Source organism: Bombus fervidus, chromosome 7 (genome assembly GCF_041682495.2).
Source record: "Bombus fervidus isolate BK054 chromosome 7, iyBomFerv1, whole genome shotgun sequence".
Classification (NCBI taxonomy): Eukaryota; Metazoa; Arthropoda; class Insecta; order Hymenoptera; family Apidae; genus Bombus; species Bombus fervidus.
Window position 1 is genome coordinate 8,351,100 of NC_091523.1, and position 18,987 is coordinate 8,370,086.

The 18,987-nt window shown below is 35.6% G+C and overlaps 2 protein-coding genes across 6 annotated transcripts in view; both read left to right on the plus strand.

Moving 5' to 3' along the window:
• Positions 1-18,987, plus strand: part of LOC139989011 (uncharacterized) — a 274,444-nt gene that overhangs the window by 242,668 nt on the left and 12,789 nt on the right. For all 5 annotated transcript variants that reach the window (XM_072006859.1, XM_072006858.1, XM_072006860.1 and 2 more), the window contains exon 12: positions 13,077-13,195. In XM_072006859.1, the coding sequence (XP_071862960.1) occupies positions 13,077-13,195 (119 nt within the window). The remainder of the gene's footprint in view (positions 1-13,076; positions 13,196-18,987) is intronic.
• Positions 1-18,987, plus strand: part of LOC139989016 (uncharacterized) — a 228,221-nt gene that overhangs the window by 74,409 nt on the left and 134,825 nt on the right. The window lies entirely within an intron of this gene.

Here is an 18,987-nt window from a genome sequence, read left to right on the forward strand (position 1 = left end):
ATATACATAGTTAGAAAATGGTTCGGAAGTTATACAGAAATGTCACAAAATTCCTCGATCCATATCGAACGACGCTCTTCGTGGAACACGGTTTCTACGAGCTCGTAAAAAACATTTTAATGTCGGTCGATCTGGTTCTTACACGTAATAACGTGAACATCATCGAAGAAAAAGAGACTGGTACCGTGAAAGACGAATTCCTTTCTTGTCTTTTGCCATCGTGGAATTTGAATATCGACCATGAACGCGATTTATACGATCCTTTTATTCGCCCTTTATTGCAGATTCTTTTTTTCTCTGGTAGCCTTTGGCACGTCTAACCTTCGTTGATATGGTATCCGATGATCGTAATTTTTACGTGTAAAACCATTCCACGGAATCGGAATTTTGAAACGGATCGGTGAAATTCTGGCATGCGATGTCTCTAACTGTCGTGTAACGCGCGCGCGTAACTCGTGGCCTTGTCAGTGATACGTGTTTACGGTGCATGCTCAGTAGAATAGGTACGTGTGTGATCAAACAGAGCGAGACATACAGCGCGTAAACGAACGGGGGAAATTTGTATGATCCAGCGTATTGCAAGGAAAGCTGCTCTGATATCGGAGTAATACAAAATTATTTTATTTATTATATCAGTGGCCCTAGTACTAATTAGTACAACTTGAGTACTGGAAAATGGAGTATTCAACGTCGTGCAGTGTGATAAATTGCTGAAATAGAGTTGTGGGATTTAAAATATACTAAGCGTCAGTAAAATTCACAATCAACTCGAAACGAACTGACTATATAAATTAACCAGTCATCGTTAGAGTAATTAATGTAGTGTGTTTGGTAGTTGCAAATTCAATGCCCAACGATATGGGTATAAGGTTTCTGATACAGCAGATTCCGAAATAAACCGAACAATAATAACGTTTACGATCATTTCGAAATAGCATATAACATAAACATATAAACTAACATATAAATAACAATTAACAGTGTCAATAATGCTCGACATTATTATTATATAACATAAATATATAAACTAACATATAAATAACAATTGACAATGTCAACAATGGTCGGCATTATAATTAGAATAGCTTGTGTAATAATGTGGCTGATAAATTTCTAAAATAGAATTATAAAATTCAGAACAGGCGCAACGTCAATGGGATTCATAATCGATTCGGAGAGAATCGAATATAGAAATAACTAATAAATTCCGAAATAGAATTATAAGCTTCAGAATAGATTCGACGTCAATAAAATTCATGAGTGATTCGAGAAGAATCGAAGATCAAAATATTTAAACGCGATTAGAAACTCAGCAAATAACAATTAGGTAACGGCTGTCTTGATAATTAGTGTAGCTTGTATGATGGAAAATTAAATATTCGATGATATTTCGAATAAATTGTTCAAATAGAATTGTGATTATAAATTTGTATTATTTTATTATATAATGCTGCCTGGGAGAGTTAGAACTCGTGACATGAAATCTGCACTTTGTCTAGATTCAGTTTACTCGGAGATCATCAGGCACCGTGCGTCTTACTGCATAAAATTAGAGAAACATCCCAATTCCACTATAAATTTTTTCAGAAACTTCCCGATCAAAGAATAATTAGAGCGAGATATCCATTGGATGCGCACCATTCGTCTACGTTTTCGTCATTGGACTCAGAATGATGGACGGATGATAAACACATAGCATTTAGCAGTAGCGTTTCAAATCTCCGAATATTATATTTAATATCACAAGTGTAAAAGCTCCTATAGTAACATGATAATAAACGATACTTCAAAGAAAGAAAGAAAGAAAGAATTGTATGTAGAATATATCCAATAACGCATGAAATTCACAATCGATCCGAAATGCATCAGATTATACAAATATCCGTTTGAAGACAAGGCAATCAAGCAAAAAAATTTAAATCAAAGTTTGCTCTATCTATAAAAAGAGGAGAAATATAAATATTCAACGTATTTATTCCACGCGGAGAGGGAAACGTGGAAATGAGATATCAAAATGAAATTAGTATTTGATGTATTAAAATGCGACGTCCGGAAAGGGTCTCACCCTCAAAGGAAGCAGATCGTTCGATTTTAATCAGATAAATGTCAAAGTAGCTCGATAAAGAATCACGCAGCCTAGAATGGACGTATCTCCGGCTGAAAAACGTGACGGGAAACCCAGCATGAGAAAGACTTTCTCCTGCACATATTGATCAGCGACAGGGAGAAGGCAGCAGAGAAGGAGGGAGAAGCACGATCTGAATAGGTTACATTCCAAATCCTTTCAACCGCGATCGATGCTCACCCTCCGCAATCCGTAGAATCGTTCTTCTACGGGCGAGCCACGTCGGTCCAAAAGCTGGACTAGAAGGATCTAATTGTGAGGTACGAAGCGACTGGAATTCCTGTGCAAACGTAAACAACGCGGTTAATAGTGTGTCTGGTTTGTGAAGTTAGGTACTCTAATACACTGCTAGCATTCCTAATCCTTAGCGATAGAAAAAAGGGCACACAATGATCATCAGGAAGTCTTAAGTGGAATGTAATTATTAAAGAATGAAAATTATAATTTTTATGACGAGTACTTTATTAATCTATAATTTAAATTTTAAGAAAAAAACAAAAGTTTCCATTTAACAGAATATTCGTGACAGATAATACTGAATTTACTATTCTTCGTCGAATATTTGATTCTCTATTTACAAAATTAAGTTCAGACTTCAATTCAAAAGGTTTCCTTTCTCCGAATCAAATTAAAACTCAATCCATATCGTAAAACTACGAACCAGATATTCCAGAATTCTCGAAAAATTTCAGGAATAGGTTTCGTCAGTCCATAATTTAAGCTTTAAAATAGAAAAGTAATTTTCCTTTTGTCCGAATACTTCCGATGGCTTCTGTAAGTTCACGGTTTTATTAAATCTTAACTCTGAATCTATAGAGTTAAGTCAACATTTAAATCCGGAAGAAAACCGTACGAACTACTTGGATTCATTTTTTCCGAATCAGATCCAGGCTCTATCCATATCGATAAAATCACAAACTCCACAATTCTAGAATATCAGCCACTGCAAGAGCACAGTTCCATTAACTTCCTCACGCTAATCACCAAATTACCTTTCGAACGTGAATATACCGAGGCTCTACGTAAAGATCAGCCATAGTCCCAGAAGATCCGCAAATCCAACCTCCATAAGCTTCCCTCTTCGACGCTCGAGAATAGCCAGAAATCCCCGATAGAATGATCGTAATTAACCCCAAAAAAATGAAGGAATGGAACACGATATCTCGAGGACAATTCACGAGAGCGTAGGTGGCAAAATCTCACGAGACCAGCCCGGTCAGCCAGCCGTGGAAAGAGCACGACGTACGAGGGCCAACATGGCAAACAAAGTATCGCAAACTTTCTCTTGGGAGACCGGTGGCAGCAGAAGTAAGTGCAAAAGGGAATGCCGCGGAGTGCACAGATGCGGCGCATGCATTATGTAAGCAGCGAGAAACAGACGAACACGAAATGTCCGTGGGCTTCCTCACGACGATACCTTACATCAAAAAACCAATGGAGGCTGTTTTTTAGAGGAACAAGATGCCTTATCATTTTCTAGACGGCTCGATTTTTACCTGTATAGTTATACAGTTTATACAAATAGTCTAGACACTTTACAATAAAAAACCGATGCATGACTGCTTTCTAGAGGAAGAAGAAGAATATTTTCTGATTATTTTCTAGGCGAATCGATTTGTAGATGTATAGTTATACAGCTTATATAATTAATCTAGACACTTTAAGACAAAAAAAATCAATGAATGGCCGCTTTGTGGAAAAAAAAGGTGCCTGATTATTTTCTAGACGGATCGATCTTTAATTATATAGTTTATGTAATTAATCTATACATAGTTGAAATTGTGTAATTTTTTACGCTAATGACGAACAATATTGTATGACAAATTGAAAATCATAGGAACGTGAAGCAAGATTTTGAGAACCTGAATTCAGTGTCATAGGTATCTTAACTTTAAAATATATCAGTCCTTTAATGTGATGAAGAAATGAAATTTCATGATGAAGTTTTTATTTCATCCTCTGTCACGATACCTTTTCAGCACATGAAATAATATAATTAACTTTATACAATAATAACTGTAGAACGTTCTTTTATGACAACTGGCAATACTCGGCTCTTCGTATAGGATTTTTAAAAGAACATGAGAAAAAAGAGAACAAAATTAAATTCGAAGTAAATGATATTTGAAATAGAAATTCCAAGTATTCTCTACAAGATCTATGAGAGTGGCTGACTGATTTATGGAAATGATTGGTTTGTTAGAGTTTAGAAATTTCAAATTTAAACTGGTTTTTTATAAGGATTGGATTATTTGCATGATCTAATGCAAACAGATTTTATACTTTATTATTTCTTTGCTATATATTTAATTTTGTAACAAATGAAGCGCAAATCGATCGTAAAATAGAAATAAATCTCAGTTGATACGAAAAAATAAAGTCGAATGCACAAGTAGGATAATCTTTCGTTACAGGATGAATTAAAGAACACTATGAGAATGATGATATTGTCAAGGCGTTCGAGTGAATCATTTATACAGTCTAGACGTGATGTTTTTCACGAGGTAGGCTCTAGAAATCTAACGGAAATCAAAGGTTATAAAGGTGAAGTGTCATAAAGCGTACTTGACATGGACATTCGTTTTATTTCGTTTCGGCTCATGAACTTCATGTCCAATTTATCTCTCGACAAAAATGAACGAATAAATTCAAAATTTATCTACACTACTCAAAAGTTATTCTACAAAACAGCATCAGAGGGGAAACGCTTATTATTTCAAAGGAGTAAAGTGGATTGAAATTTCGTGTAAATGTTTCAAGCCCTCGAAACGTTCGACTGGATACCGTATCGCGTTGAAGAGATCCTTTAACAAACAATAATTACGCTGAGAACAGGTGCGCTAAAACTTCGACGATATACACTTGCGTTTACCAGCGCTTCGTAAATTGCGATGAATTCACCGATTATGTTTTCGTAGCATATAAAAATGCAGTTATCTCGCACCGAAAGTAACTCTAAAGAAAAAAAGAAGATCGCGATCTTTCAATTCAACTGCTGTCTGTTTCAATTGCTAACGCTTAAATCGCGACGTAAATAGACTCTTGATTAAAATTTACTTCTGCGAAGGATATCCTCTAAAACGCATTAGTCGCAAAATAAGCAGAAACTCAAACAAAATTCTCTCTCTAGGAAATTACTCGAATTTCCTTCTGTTACCGTAAATTCCGCAATAATTTCCCTTAAATTGTACAAAAACGGGCTTTAACACGAGCAATTTCATTCTAGCCGGCGATGAACACGTATTCCGGCCAAACTTCTTCGGGCTCCTATCGCAAAAACCATCGACCTTAGCTCGGCGACGACGTAACGTAGGTTTCTCCTCTTCTTTCTTTTTTTTTTTTTTTTTCTTTTTTTCAATCAAGCTTAATTTCTAACGCCGGCTAGACAGGATTTATGCTTGGCTACCGGGAAGCGATGAACGTGCGTGCCTATGAGACTGTCGCGTGTTTTATGTCGGTTAATCTCGTAAAAATTCATGCAAAATAACGCTCGTGTTTCATCCGTTACCCGTTCTTCTCCGTAGCCGGAGGCACGTTTTCCATTGTTCAGCCGCGGTCCGACTTTCACGATGCATTTAAAGCGACTTTAGTGAGAGGGACGCGAGCAAGAACTGGCTGGAATATTTTGTGCCCGGTAATAATGCGATCAACCACCGGTGCAGGGCTTATCGTTCGTCCACGGATACGGGGACAAGCTGTTCCACGGAAAACCAGCGGGAAAAAACCTTTAACCAACGGGAGAAGAGCTGGTTTGTGGTTTAAAGCTAAACAAAACGCACCGATGAAACTTGTTGAATTTCTTTTTCGTTGGTTTAATAATATGCAGAGGTTGAATTGTTTCAGTAGTTGGTGATCAAGCAGAATTGATTTTTTGGCTATTGCGTTTGAAAATATGTAATGTTTGAAAAGATTGAAAGCATAAATTCATTGGGATTCGGAGGACAAATTGATAGAACTCACCATTTTCTTATATAGAATATAGAAATAATCGACAGATTGTACTATCAGTGTACTTAAAATATTTACTTTCAACATCTTAACAAATTTAACCAAGTTTACAAGTTTACCAAGTTTACAGTCAACAGCCCTCGACTAACAAAGTAACAAACAATTCAAACAAACTATCCCAAAAAAAGCCTCGAAACTTTTATTGAGCTAATCACTGATTACGCCTTCAAAAAACAAATTTCATCCTAAATAAACTCCACATCGTAAAACCAATTATTGATTTCATTCACGATCCACGTACACCAGCTACACGTGACAGCATAAAAACGGACGACCACGATTATCCATACGAGTAGGACACAGCACGCGCCGTTTAATCCGCGTCCATGCGTAGACGAGATACATCGAGGATCAATCGAGGGCACCAGGGGTTGTTGAGTAATTTAATCTCCGCGTGGCATCAGCGGCCAACTAAAAGCCACTCTGCCCGTTAGGAGGACGACTAATGAAGCGACTCCACACTGTGTCGACGATCATCGGGTCCCTCCAGCTTCCGGCAAAATCAAATGCCGTGGTACTCGCGATCGAACGTTCGCAGCACTTAATACAGGGCAAACAATCACGACGAGAGATCCGTGCGTATAATTTCCGGCAGAGTCAATAATAATTGATCAGCGATCGCCGTAGACGAGGCACGGCGCTGGATTAAGCGGCGGTTCGACCGCCATTGTTTCCGCATCGAATTAAAGCCGTTTACTTTGGCCTTCGATTCGTAGCTCGTTAAAGCAGCGGCCGAGAATGAAAACCGATTGTCAAGAAGCCGAGATTATGATTGTTAATGCCTCGTTACTCCTCGGGGTTGTAACGGCTTCTATTCAGTTGGACGGTATATATATTTAAGGTCATTGCCGCTATATATTGATTTTGAGATTGTAGGAGGAAGAAAAATCTGATATTAGTCATTTTAACTGGCTCGGTAGTTCTCGTGTTAATACATATTTCTAAAGTAGAATTTAAAAATTAGAATATTCTGATTACACTGCGGATTTTTATGCATTTATGACATGTTTGATGATACAATAATGCGAAGAATGCACATAATATGCAGAAGTATGTATAAAGTATTCAAAGTATCATTCACAATATTTAACGGTTAAAACATTTTTCTATCTAAATTCCATCTTGTAAATTATATTTACGAAGAATACGAATTTGTACAGAATATCCACAGTTTAGTTATAACGGAAAAACGATAGAATAATTTTTATTAGAATTCTGCTGTAATTCCCGAATCTTTATGTTCTTGTTCACAACATGTAAAAAAAATCTTTAAAGCTTTAAGAAAATCTCTAGTATGCGCTTAAAATGAAGAATTGTGCATATAAACAATGATTTTTTCATGCATTTCGTTAACAATAGAAAAATACAATTAAGTCTAAAATGATCGAAAGAACACAGCAGAGTTAATTCTATTTTTCAGTGATGCTTGTCTTTGTGAAGAAAGAGTTAATATCAATGAAAAGTTGAATTTCAGTGTATGTACGTGCACGATGAATAAATTGTCAGGTGACAACAACTCTTGTATGGTCGTTACTTCGTTGCGCTTCGATACGTCCCAGCAATTGTGTACATGCGCTACTTAAGTAGAGTGGACAGAAACTAGTCTGACAATCATTACACCATGCAATAAATTGCTTCACTTACTCACGATGCTAACTTAGTTTTAGATGTTAAGTGGCTCGTTCCTCGTTCGTCAGTTGTACAGTTGTAAGTGGTGTCCTAATGGATCTGTAACACTCGTTGTAAAAATTTAACTCCGACATTTTATACAAAATTACACAAAACTCATTCCCGTGTTTGTACAAAAATTACAAAACTACGGATATTTATACATTTTTGGCAAATTTAAAGATGTAAAAATGCACAGAATTCACATGACGTATCAGAATATACGAAATATTTAAAACATAGAATATTTCTGTTTCCTTCTCTTAGTCGATATTAATTAGCATAAACACTCCAATTTAATAATTATCTATATTTTACTTATGTTACTCTGATCAAAATATCATAATTTGACCCAAATTTATCACCAAATTTTAAATGCATAAAATACATAAAATACACTGAACGAAGAATAACAGAAAAAAAGTAATAGGGAAAGCTAAAAGCAACAATGAAAAATAAGTCTAGGAAAATAAACTCTCCGTCAGAAAAACACAACGTCATATCACTCCATACGAACGAACCGAAACTTTCATGCAAATTGCAAGGAAGAAAGAAATTCCACGTGTGTGTGAATATGACGCATAGGGATGGTTGGTCCGCGTGTAGTTCGCGTTAAAATCTCGTTTGAGTGACGTACGAGCCACGATTGGTGTCTGACAATCTTCTCGAGTAAGGTATTCGGAAAGACTGGCACGCTACGTTCTGCCTGTCCTACCTGGTTTGCGCAGGAAGAGTACACATTGGATCCCTGCGAACGTTCGCATATCAGAAATTCGCGAATGAAAGTTAAAAATGTTAAGAAAGTTAAAGAGTTATTCTACCAAATTGACGCGATCTTTTCTACCAGTTTAATAACGTTGCTTCGTACATTGGAAGAATTTAAGTAACCTGTTCAATCGAATATAAACCATATTTTACTTCTTGCCACAATTTTCTTAAAAAGATTCTTTTAACATTAAGAGTATCGATAACTGAAATATAAAACAAAGAAATCAGAATGCAAAAGAAAGACAAATCTTTATTTGTATACTTTTGTATACCAAAAAAACTCATTCGTATGTCGAAAAAAAAGTAACATTGTGAACCGATAATTTCATGAAAAATGTTGTCAATCCTATTAGTTGTGGTGTTTAAGGTGAATAACGAAACGTAACAAGAAAAATTGATGTGTGAAATTTATGCTTAAGATTCGAAGTGCAACGATCAAAAGTAATAACGATACATACAGAAGCCGAGATTCTTGAGAAACCAATAACAGAATTTCGATGGAGAAATCGAATTTCGCGCGAGCATTATGCGACGTAACATCATAGTGTATGCGCGGCTCGCGAGTGAAATTTCAACGAGTTTTTGTTGTCTCATCCGAGTTCGTCCCCAGCGTTTACCCGATTCGCTGCGAAATGCGATTCGCTATGCTTGTCACATTTTTCTCCTATTTTTCGCTCTTCCCTTTTATTCATTGTTGTTTTCCTTCTTTTTGAGTTGCAGGGATCTCTTGTTCATTTCGTATATACGTCAGCTTGACGTATAAATAACGGTGTAAATAACATTAACGTTGTGGGTGGTTGTTCGAGACATGAAACCACGGTTGCTCACGTAAAATTATGTTTAAACTTTCCTTTGTTATTTATGCTTGTTTGCTGCTCATTAATTAACAAACGTTGCCCCGTGCAATTATAAATTTTTCCAAGTTTTTAATCAAAGAAATCGGAAACCTCTCGCGCTTCAACGTTCTCTCGTTCGGCTTACCATCACACGAGGCTAACGTAGCATAACCGCGGGTGAAATTATAACTTCGCTAATTTCGCAAATACCAGCGTAACTGAAGCAAGTTTTGTGTCAATAACGCAGTTAATCTTCCAGTTTCTCATATATGTATATATACAGTGACTCGCGACAGTATTCGGGTGTCCTTCAAAACAGAATAACTTTCTTAAAACGACGATTTCTTTTTAGAGTTTAGGGTTACTGGACTGGATAAGATGTAAAAAGAATCTTGAAAAAATTGCTATTCATGCAATTGAATGAGGAAGAAATTAGTAAAAAATTTTTTACGACATTTTTATCTGAATCTGTAGTGAAAATTTGAACAGTACATTTTGTAGATTTATTATAGTTATAATACATGGTGAACATTTTATATAAATCAATTAACGTTACTGTGAGTTGCAATGGTTAAAAATTATGAAAATCTCAGTTTTTCATGACTATTAACCGGAATTAGCCATGACTGCAATAATTTTGAAGATTCTTACATCTTTCGATGTTGGTTGCTTATTTCCGCATCAACTGATTTCAATAAAATTTTCTGCGTGTATAAAACTGATATAAAAATGTCGTAAAAAGTGATCTTTACTATTTTCGTTATGATTCCGACCAATTGCAATATTTTCAAAAATTTTATTTACATGTCCTTTAGTAAACTAGACGAGATTGGTAAACTTATCCTTCTAACTTCTCAAAAAGACTCAAGTCGTTTGACCCAGTTTTGAAAAAGTTATCTTGTACATATTCGCCGCTTTGTCGTGCTACGATTGCCGAGACCAACGCCCTGTATCGCTAATTAAACGGAGCATTATAATTTCCAAAATCATATTAACTCGGGAACAAAGGAGTGAATCCATTTAAAAACGAATTTCCTAGGTTCGCGATGTTTAATGGGATACTGTAATTTTTAGAGGCGCGCTTTTGTGCCTCAAAACTCATTAAGTAACTCTCAAACGATGTAACCGACTCGGTGAATCTATGGGATATTGCAGGATCTAAAGGATATTATGAATTGGATGAGTTCAGAAGTTCGCAGGGCTACGAAACTTCGAGATGTCTTTCCAGAGATGGTAAACGTTTCAGCGATCCCGAAAGTTTAAGGGACTTCGGGGAACTCGAAGGTCTTTGAAAATCGATTTTGATATGTCTCAAAAAAATTGGGAGATTCTTGGACGTTGGGTGGGATTGAGAAATTAAAGAATTCTGGAATTCGAAGGCTCCTCAAATGATACGAAGATCTCCGAGTGATCTTTGCCCTCTAAAAAAATCTCTGAAATAATATTTTTAAAGTTGAAGAAATAACTCTTTAAATATTTCATCCATGGATATTCGCAGGTTTTACATACATATCTGAAATTATTCAAGGCTCTTTATGAGGATCCACTCTCATTACCATGCTGAATTTTACAAGAACCTTTGATACCATTCTCTAAAAGTCGGGGAGATCACTCTTACAATTTCTTATACATTTAAACGAGCTAAATTTAGATTTTCATATATAATTTTTTATCTGTGTCAAGCTTCCATATGCTCACATTATTACTCTCACAAGAATTTTGTATCGCCTTAAAAGTTCAAAATAGTATTTTTATAACAGCTCGTAGATTCATAAAATTCACATAACCTTCTTCATAAGCAATTTAATTATATTAATCTCCTTTATATGGAATTACTTTATTATTGCTCCGAGTCTCATAAAAATTTATTGACACTTTTAAAATCCAGAAAGGTAACCATAATCCGATATCCCATAGACCCATAAAATTCACATCACTTCTTTCGTAACCGATCTTAGTCGTATTAAACTTCCCTATATTATTCAGAAACAATACAATTCCGAAAGAAGCGTCAGTTGTTATCACTCGATGTCATGAACGCACCAGATTATACATTACAACGTAGTTTTCTATTCACTTTTTAATCACGCAACTAATTAATTTACTGGGAAATCGGTCGAATACGGTGTCGCGTCCGCCAAGCCAAAAACCGTGTTAATTTATTCCATCAATTAATAACCGTCCGATGGCACGCGACAAGACATTATCATGGGACAAAACCGTTGCGGCAAACATTGACTTATCACTATACGCTGTCTCATGGAGGATTCAGGCGTGGGTTATCGCGAGACACCGTTCCCAGGACGTTCATTTACAACTTCGAGCCGAGCAAAATGGAAGTGAACGACGTGGAAAATTTACATGGCGCTTTGTGCCACTACTTGCCCAACTTACATACATCGCGTGGAAACGTAGCACACGTAAGCTTGTCAAGTATATGGTGAGACGTACCGCTTTGACATAAAGGCGCCGGCTTCATAATTCACGGGAAACTTCCTTCGGGCGTTTCGACTTAGCGTCATAAAAGAAAAGAAACGAGTAGGATACGAGAAAGAGAAACAGAGTGATGGAAAACGATGTCTGTAGGAGGACTTCACTTTCCTTTGTGTGTGTGTGTGTGTATTTGTCCTTACCGGAAAATCCTTGTGAATTCTATTCAGAGTCCTCGGGAACAAATCGAAGCGAACATTATTCATAATAGCCGGCTGAGCAAACGTGCCAAACGCGGCGTTTATTATTCACACGGCCGCATTCTGAGAGAAGCGACTCGACTGAAAGACGTTCGACGTTCTTCCGTTACTATCGACTCTTGAGAAATACCAAACTGACAATAGCAGAATTTCAAATGGGATGAAATTGGTTTCCTTTAGTGATTGCTCGCAGGTGTTTGCATATCTACATACGATAAATATTCTTTTTTTCTTTCTTATTAATTGTCAATCTATTACGCAACTTTAAGATCGTTTTTCGACTTCTTCAACTTCCTTTAAATTTTTGTTATCTAAATCGAGAATTTTTTAAGCTTTCTTGGCGAAACACCGAAATATAATTTCTATTAGACATAACTTATTATACCTTTCTAACAACTATACCTTTACTAGCCTTTCGAAAATATTATTACTACGTTGCGGATGTCTATCCATTTATGAAAACTTGAAGGCTGCAAAAATATAACAGATATTACGCTATGTGTAAAAGTAAAATAAAACATTAGAAGATACTCTCGATAATATTTAGTGGGTCAAGAACTAATGATTTTAAGTACAAGCGGGCTCGTGCGATAAAAGTCAGAATCTCTCGTCAGATCCAAGAAGCGTGAGAAAACGATCGAGCACAGGTATGTTTGCTTCTGAATTACACACGGTTCGCCTCGTTGAAACCACAGGGAGCATCCGTTCGAAGATATCCGATGGAAGATAGAGCTGCGAGCTTTACGACATTTCTGATAGCAGTCATGTGATTTACAGCCGGCCTCCACGGAACGACGTGTTTTCCGCGAAGAAATGACGCGAATCCCTCCTCCGCCTCCCTCCCATACACACACACATTCACACACACACAGCTTACGAATTACTACCTGCTAGCTAGCTAAGGTGGCTGCCGTGTAAAAGCAGATTCTATTTTCGTTTTTCCTCTCGTTTCCTTTCTTTCCTTCTTTTTTTCTTTTGCAGGTATGTCGAGCCGAAAAGGTACTCGTCTAATGGCAGAGATATGACGGTCGTTCTGAGACGAGCCACCAATGGCTTCACCGACGAGGAATACATGGACGTCTCTTATTACTTTCACGATGGTAAGCCGACTATCTTTCACATCTTTTCAACGATTCGAACGTTACGTATAAAAGTATCGGAGGGGTTTTTAGATCGTTACATCGCTGTTTTCAATAAGATCTTGCCAGTTTTCAGGTCCTAATGGATAATAGGTTTACTTCGATTCTTGGAACTGTCATAGGTACACGGTATATGGAGAAGTAAATGTTTTTTCATTGAGCTTTTTTCGATGGAAATTGAACGATAGTTGCCTGTGATTTTATTAACATTATCAATAGACTATGGGTATTTATACAAACTCATATGTTTATGGATATTGATAAAAACTTGAATCAAAGTAATTATTCTATAAGAAATGTCATTAAATTTATTTCACTTTTGATGCTTTATATATTTTTGTATTTGTACTCATGTCTGCATATTTACATTTACCGCAAGTGTATAAAAATTCATAGTCTAACTGTAAGGTTAGTAGGAAATTTTATGTGAAAACAGAAAGAAAATCGATAAATGATCAATATGTAGTAATTTGTGTTTTGAAGCTACGTAGCCAAGTATCTACTTCTTCTACTTTATTTTATTACCACCATGTTACAAGCTAACGTCAAACGATCTGATTCGTAAGAATGGCTGGTTAGCTGCTTTCAAATTGAAATGAAAAGGTATAGTCAATTAGAATTTCTTCATCCCGTCAAGCAAACAAAATTCCAATTACACAAGGTTAATTAAGTATTGCGTAATGAATAGGAGGGAAAGAACACAATATGCAGCCGAGATATTTGAACCACCTTTTTCTCCACAGTCAGCAAAGGTGCACGCGTAATCAACATTGATTGTTCGATAAAAAAAAATAATTTGACTGATTGTTATACAATTAGTATGTTAATACAAATAATATTCGAACAAAGGACCATTTTCATCCAACTTTCTTCGATATATTTCCTATTACAAACACGAACAAAACTCGATCGTATCGAAAGAATGGTGTTGTTTCATCATTAAAATTTCAACTTACTCTACGAGCACCCTCGTTAACTTGTACTTTCTCCATAAAATAATATACAGTCAATCAAAAAGAAGTCGATGGAACATTTTTTAATTAAAACGAACTGAGCAAGGAATTTTCGTTCGTGTCCAATACTTCGAGAATTAATTTACGCTCGATACAGGATACGATCGATACAAGAAAGAAGAAGATTATACGGCAGTATCTATGTGATAGATTAATTATTTTGACTTCTATTCTTCGATCGAGCTATCCGAGACCAAGTGCTTTAGTCCGGCTGCTAATTACCAACGACTAATTACTGCCCCTGTAAGCCGATATATCGGACCATCCGAATCCTTAACCAGATGAATATAGATGCGTCCGTGCACATGATAATCCGAGAACCTAGTTGGCTCGTGGCCAAGAAGTAGCACTATCCATACAGCTGCATTTACGATCATTGTAGGCGTAGAGCGCGCGTACAATTCGCGTTTCCTAAAACAATATCTGGAAAAAGAACTTATTTAACACTCATGAACATGTGATTTAAATTAAGACAGTGATATTCAAATCTTCCAGAAGCAAAACTGATCAACTCTGTCTTTTATTAGCTTTTTAATTTCATTACAATAAGTTACTATTCAATGAATGTTCAATTCTCAAAAGACAAAATAAACGAGTTAATTCACTACAAGAAGATGACACTAACAACGGCAAATTCCAAAATACATTGAAAGAATATCATCATTTTCTCCTACCTTTTAATTGATTGTAATCGATCGATCAATTGATCACATAAATGCAAAATAACGATCAATGTGTTTTTTTTTTTCTAAATTTCTTATACTTCAAAATTAGTATTCCTAAATTAATAACACATTCCTATTAAAATTAGTAACTCCAACTCGCAATCATAAAAGTTGACAAGCAGAACGATATCTACCATTCAGTTTGTTCTATTCTTTGAATAATCAATTTATTCGCACAAAAGTTTATTTTTGAATCTTTTTGTACCTCCATATACTTATATAAGTATAGTTAGACAGGTAACCATCCGATAGAACAGAACCATAAGATGCTGCCATAATGTTACCCAGTGGTGGCGAAAAGGGACCGAACTATTGGTCGTTCGATCGAATGGCTATGAATCTTTTATTGAGTCCGATTATCGCCGTTCACTCCTTCGTAAAGTTTTCTCTTCCTGATTCTCTTGAAAAATTTGGGAGACGATGGAAAGGTCTGGTACGAGACGAGGGTTGGAAAGTGGTGTCAAAAAGTTTACGAGCAAAAAGCTTCCTACTGTTTGATAATTTGTTAGGTAGAAAAGAAGTATGAAGATGCGTTCGTTTATATTTAAAGAGATATTCTTTCCTACTTTGAAAGTAGATTATTCTGTAAAGCAGCTACTTATACTAATTGCAAGTGTGCCTTAAATCTTACGGGGAGAAAAAGAAGAAGAATTAAATTGTACGATTTCTTACTCGAATCAAGTTATATTAAGTTAATTAAAATTATCTAATTAAAAATAAGACGTAATAAGCTATGAAAAAGTTATTGATAACTCCCATATCTGATAACTCCATATAGTGTCTTTCGGCTTAAAAGGGGCGGTAGATCTTCGATATTATACTACGTCTTTACCATGTAGCAAAGATAAGAGCCTTTGACGTAATATTGCTACATCCTTTGTCATGTGTGCTACCTTAATATCGAAATCTTGGAACAAAGGATGCCGAATACGTAAATTTTCTTTGTTCTAAATTTCATGTATAATTTAACGAAACGTAGTTCGCTTAGATTCGATGAAAAGAGATTCCATGTGGCAATTTAAAAAAAAGAAAATAAAGTAAAGCATCGAATTTGATCGTGATCGTATAAGGAGATCGTAATATATCGGAACAAATATATACAGTACGCTATTTGAATTTGATTGTCGTATGAAGTTAAGTCGAAAAAGAATCGCGTATGCAAATACGGACACGTTCATTACACACCTGCACCGATTTTATTCTCCTTTATGGGGTGTCCATTAAATGGAAATCGATAATCCAACCTGGATTTATCCTGTGTCGCGCACAGAAAAACGCAATCATCCGAAAAATCACTCTTACGCTGACGCAGACGCAGACGCGTAATGATAAACGATGAAAACCGTCAGAGTCTCCGATGAATATTTAATAAAACCAGCATCTCGTACCAATTCCTGTACGAGAACAGAGTTAATCGTAGTGAAACTCTAATAACCCATTACTGAAGTGCCTAAATTCGAAACGTGCAATTTATATGAACAGACTTTTCCGACCTATTCCAGTCTTTCCAGTCTTTGACGTTTTTATCTGGCTATCTCGTCGCACATTATTTCCTACTTGTTCATTTTACGAACAGTAAAGGAACCAAAAGATTCACCTGCATCAGCTTGTTCCGTAATTTAATAATTAATAATATTAGCAAATCGATTAAACACATGTGAAAAGTAATATTGGTACGTCGCCGTTTCGACAAGTCCATCGAAAACTTTTTCCGGACATGTTGGCCATTGATTAGGTTTTTCAATTTCGATTGCGACCACGAAGTCGGACTTATCGATCGAGTGACGAACGCCGTGTTCAGACACGCGTATACCGCGTGTAAACGTAATAACGTTGACGAACGACCACGACATCCGTCAATCATCGTCAAATCGATGCCGGCAGTTTGTCGCCATGCTGACTTTCAATTCGTGACATTTTCCCGTTATTAACGGTCACCAATTTTTTTTTCCGGACACCATCATTGTGCACTGATGACTTTGTGTTACGAAATAATGCCATCAAACGCTACTGTTTGCCGATGGATCAAAAGCACGGCGCAGATCGATCGATCAAACGTTTGGTGAATAGAGAGTCATTAATTATTCTTTTTGAATATCAATTTAAAATGAGAAAATATTTTTCGAAATATCTTAAACGATCAAAGGGAATGAATTGTGAAAATGAGTTTCATACGTGCCTCTTAAATTTTTTAACTTGTTTAAGTTCTGCTTAATTTTCACTTTAATTTATGAATTTGCAATTTTAAACAGTTTTAGTGAAAATCGGAAGCAATATTTTTTCTTTTCTTTTTAGTTAAAAAAATTGGTTTGAATGTCACAAATGTATAATCTAAATTAATCTTTTATTTCTTGAAAAAAATGTACGTAATATAGTATTCACAATATCGTACCATTTTCTAAAAGATTGTTTGCACATGGAGAAAATTTACTCTACGATGAAATCCCGAAACGATAATAAAGACATGTCAGATTGATCGACGAACCACGATATCGTCATGCATTTATGCATCCGACCCAAGTATTATAGGAACATTGACTCGACTTCTCGATTAATAGAATATCCTTTTAAAAAAGAATGTACGGCCTAGAATAACACTATCGTACAATTTTTCTCGCATGCAAATTCACCGATTGTCGCTTTTAGGATCGGTATTGCCGTAATACCAAAGGACAATCTATCGGTGCGTAAAATTTTATCTCATCCAGAGAGACCGATTTCCTTATATACGAAAACTGCTCGACCACCGACCTTCGCTCGCGATGGCCTCGCGAAATTTTCGCATACGAAACGAAACGTGCAAATTTCGCTTTCGCGGCTGTTCTCTCTGAAAACGCTTCAAAGTAATAAATTCGTTCAATATTCCGACGAAAAAAAAAAAGATATGAAAAAGAAGAATCAAAGTATTTCCTATCAACTTTCTGGGACTGAAAATAAGAATATTTTTTTAGTCGCTATTTTTTCATACAACTCCTTTCTCTAAAGAAAAAGATTTGCAGAGAGACTTCATTTAGCGCCGCTATTTTATTCGAAAATATTCTTCAGGAATCAGGACTTTTACGTATTTGTAGATTTATTACGAAATCGGATCCTACTTTTTTATTTGTGCAACTTTTGAGGCTTGGTGAACGGAACTTTGAATCAAGCACAACTTTGTATCCAGGAAATATTTAGTTAATTAAAAGGTGGTTACCGTGTCACCGCATTCGCTGCTGAATTATACAGATGGTGGCCTACTTAGATGGAAACGAGAAAAATCAGAAATGTGTGATTCTATAATGTTTGTAGAAGTTTGTTAACATTTCATAGAAATGATTATTATTCGAAAGCATCTTACAGGTTTTTTAAACCTACACTGCCTATATTTATCATCAGTTACTTTTCGTAATTCAAATAATTCAAAACTCGACGTATTTCTCAAATAAAATAAAATAAAGCCTGTAAAATATAAAATGAAATGAAATAATCGAACAAATCGACATTCAACTATTTATAGATACAAATATTAAAAAACTGCAAATGTTGCAGAGAAACGTGCAAAGTACATATCCATATATTCGATTTCATAACATTTGTTTACATAAGTATTTGACTGTAATTGAAAAGTGAGATATTTCATATCATCATGAAAGCGTGTAAATAAACGTGAAAGATTTTTTTTCAATATAGCTATATTATTGTTACAATAAATTAAAAAGACAATTTATTAAAAATAAATTTAAAAATGCGATGCAAAATCAACATGTGTATATTTCTAATATATCATTCTACGTACAATATGTATAAATATTCGAATTGCATTATGCTAGTCTTAAAAAGTATATTACGATCGTAAAAGATCAAAATACACAGACACGTTCTGTGAAATCATATCTTAAACAGGCATTGCATATACGTAAGCAAACTGCGAAACGAAAATGTCCTTAAAATGAAACTCAAGGAAAGAACTTAGAGGAAGGAAAAGAAGTTAGAAACATGGAAAAGTTAGCAAAAATAGGTGATATCGGAGTGTTCT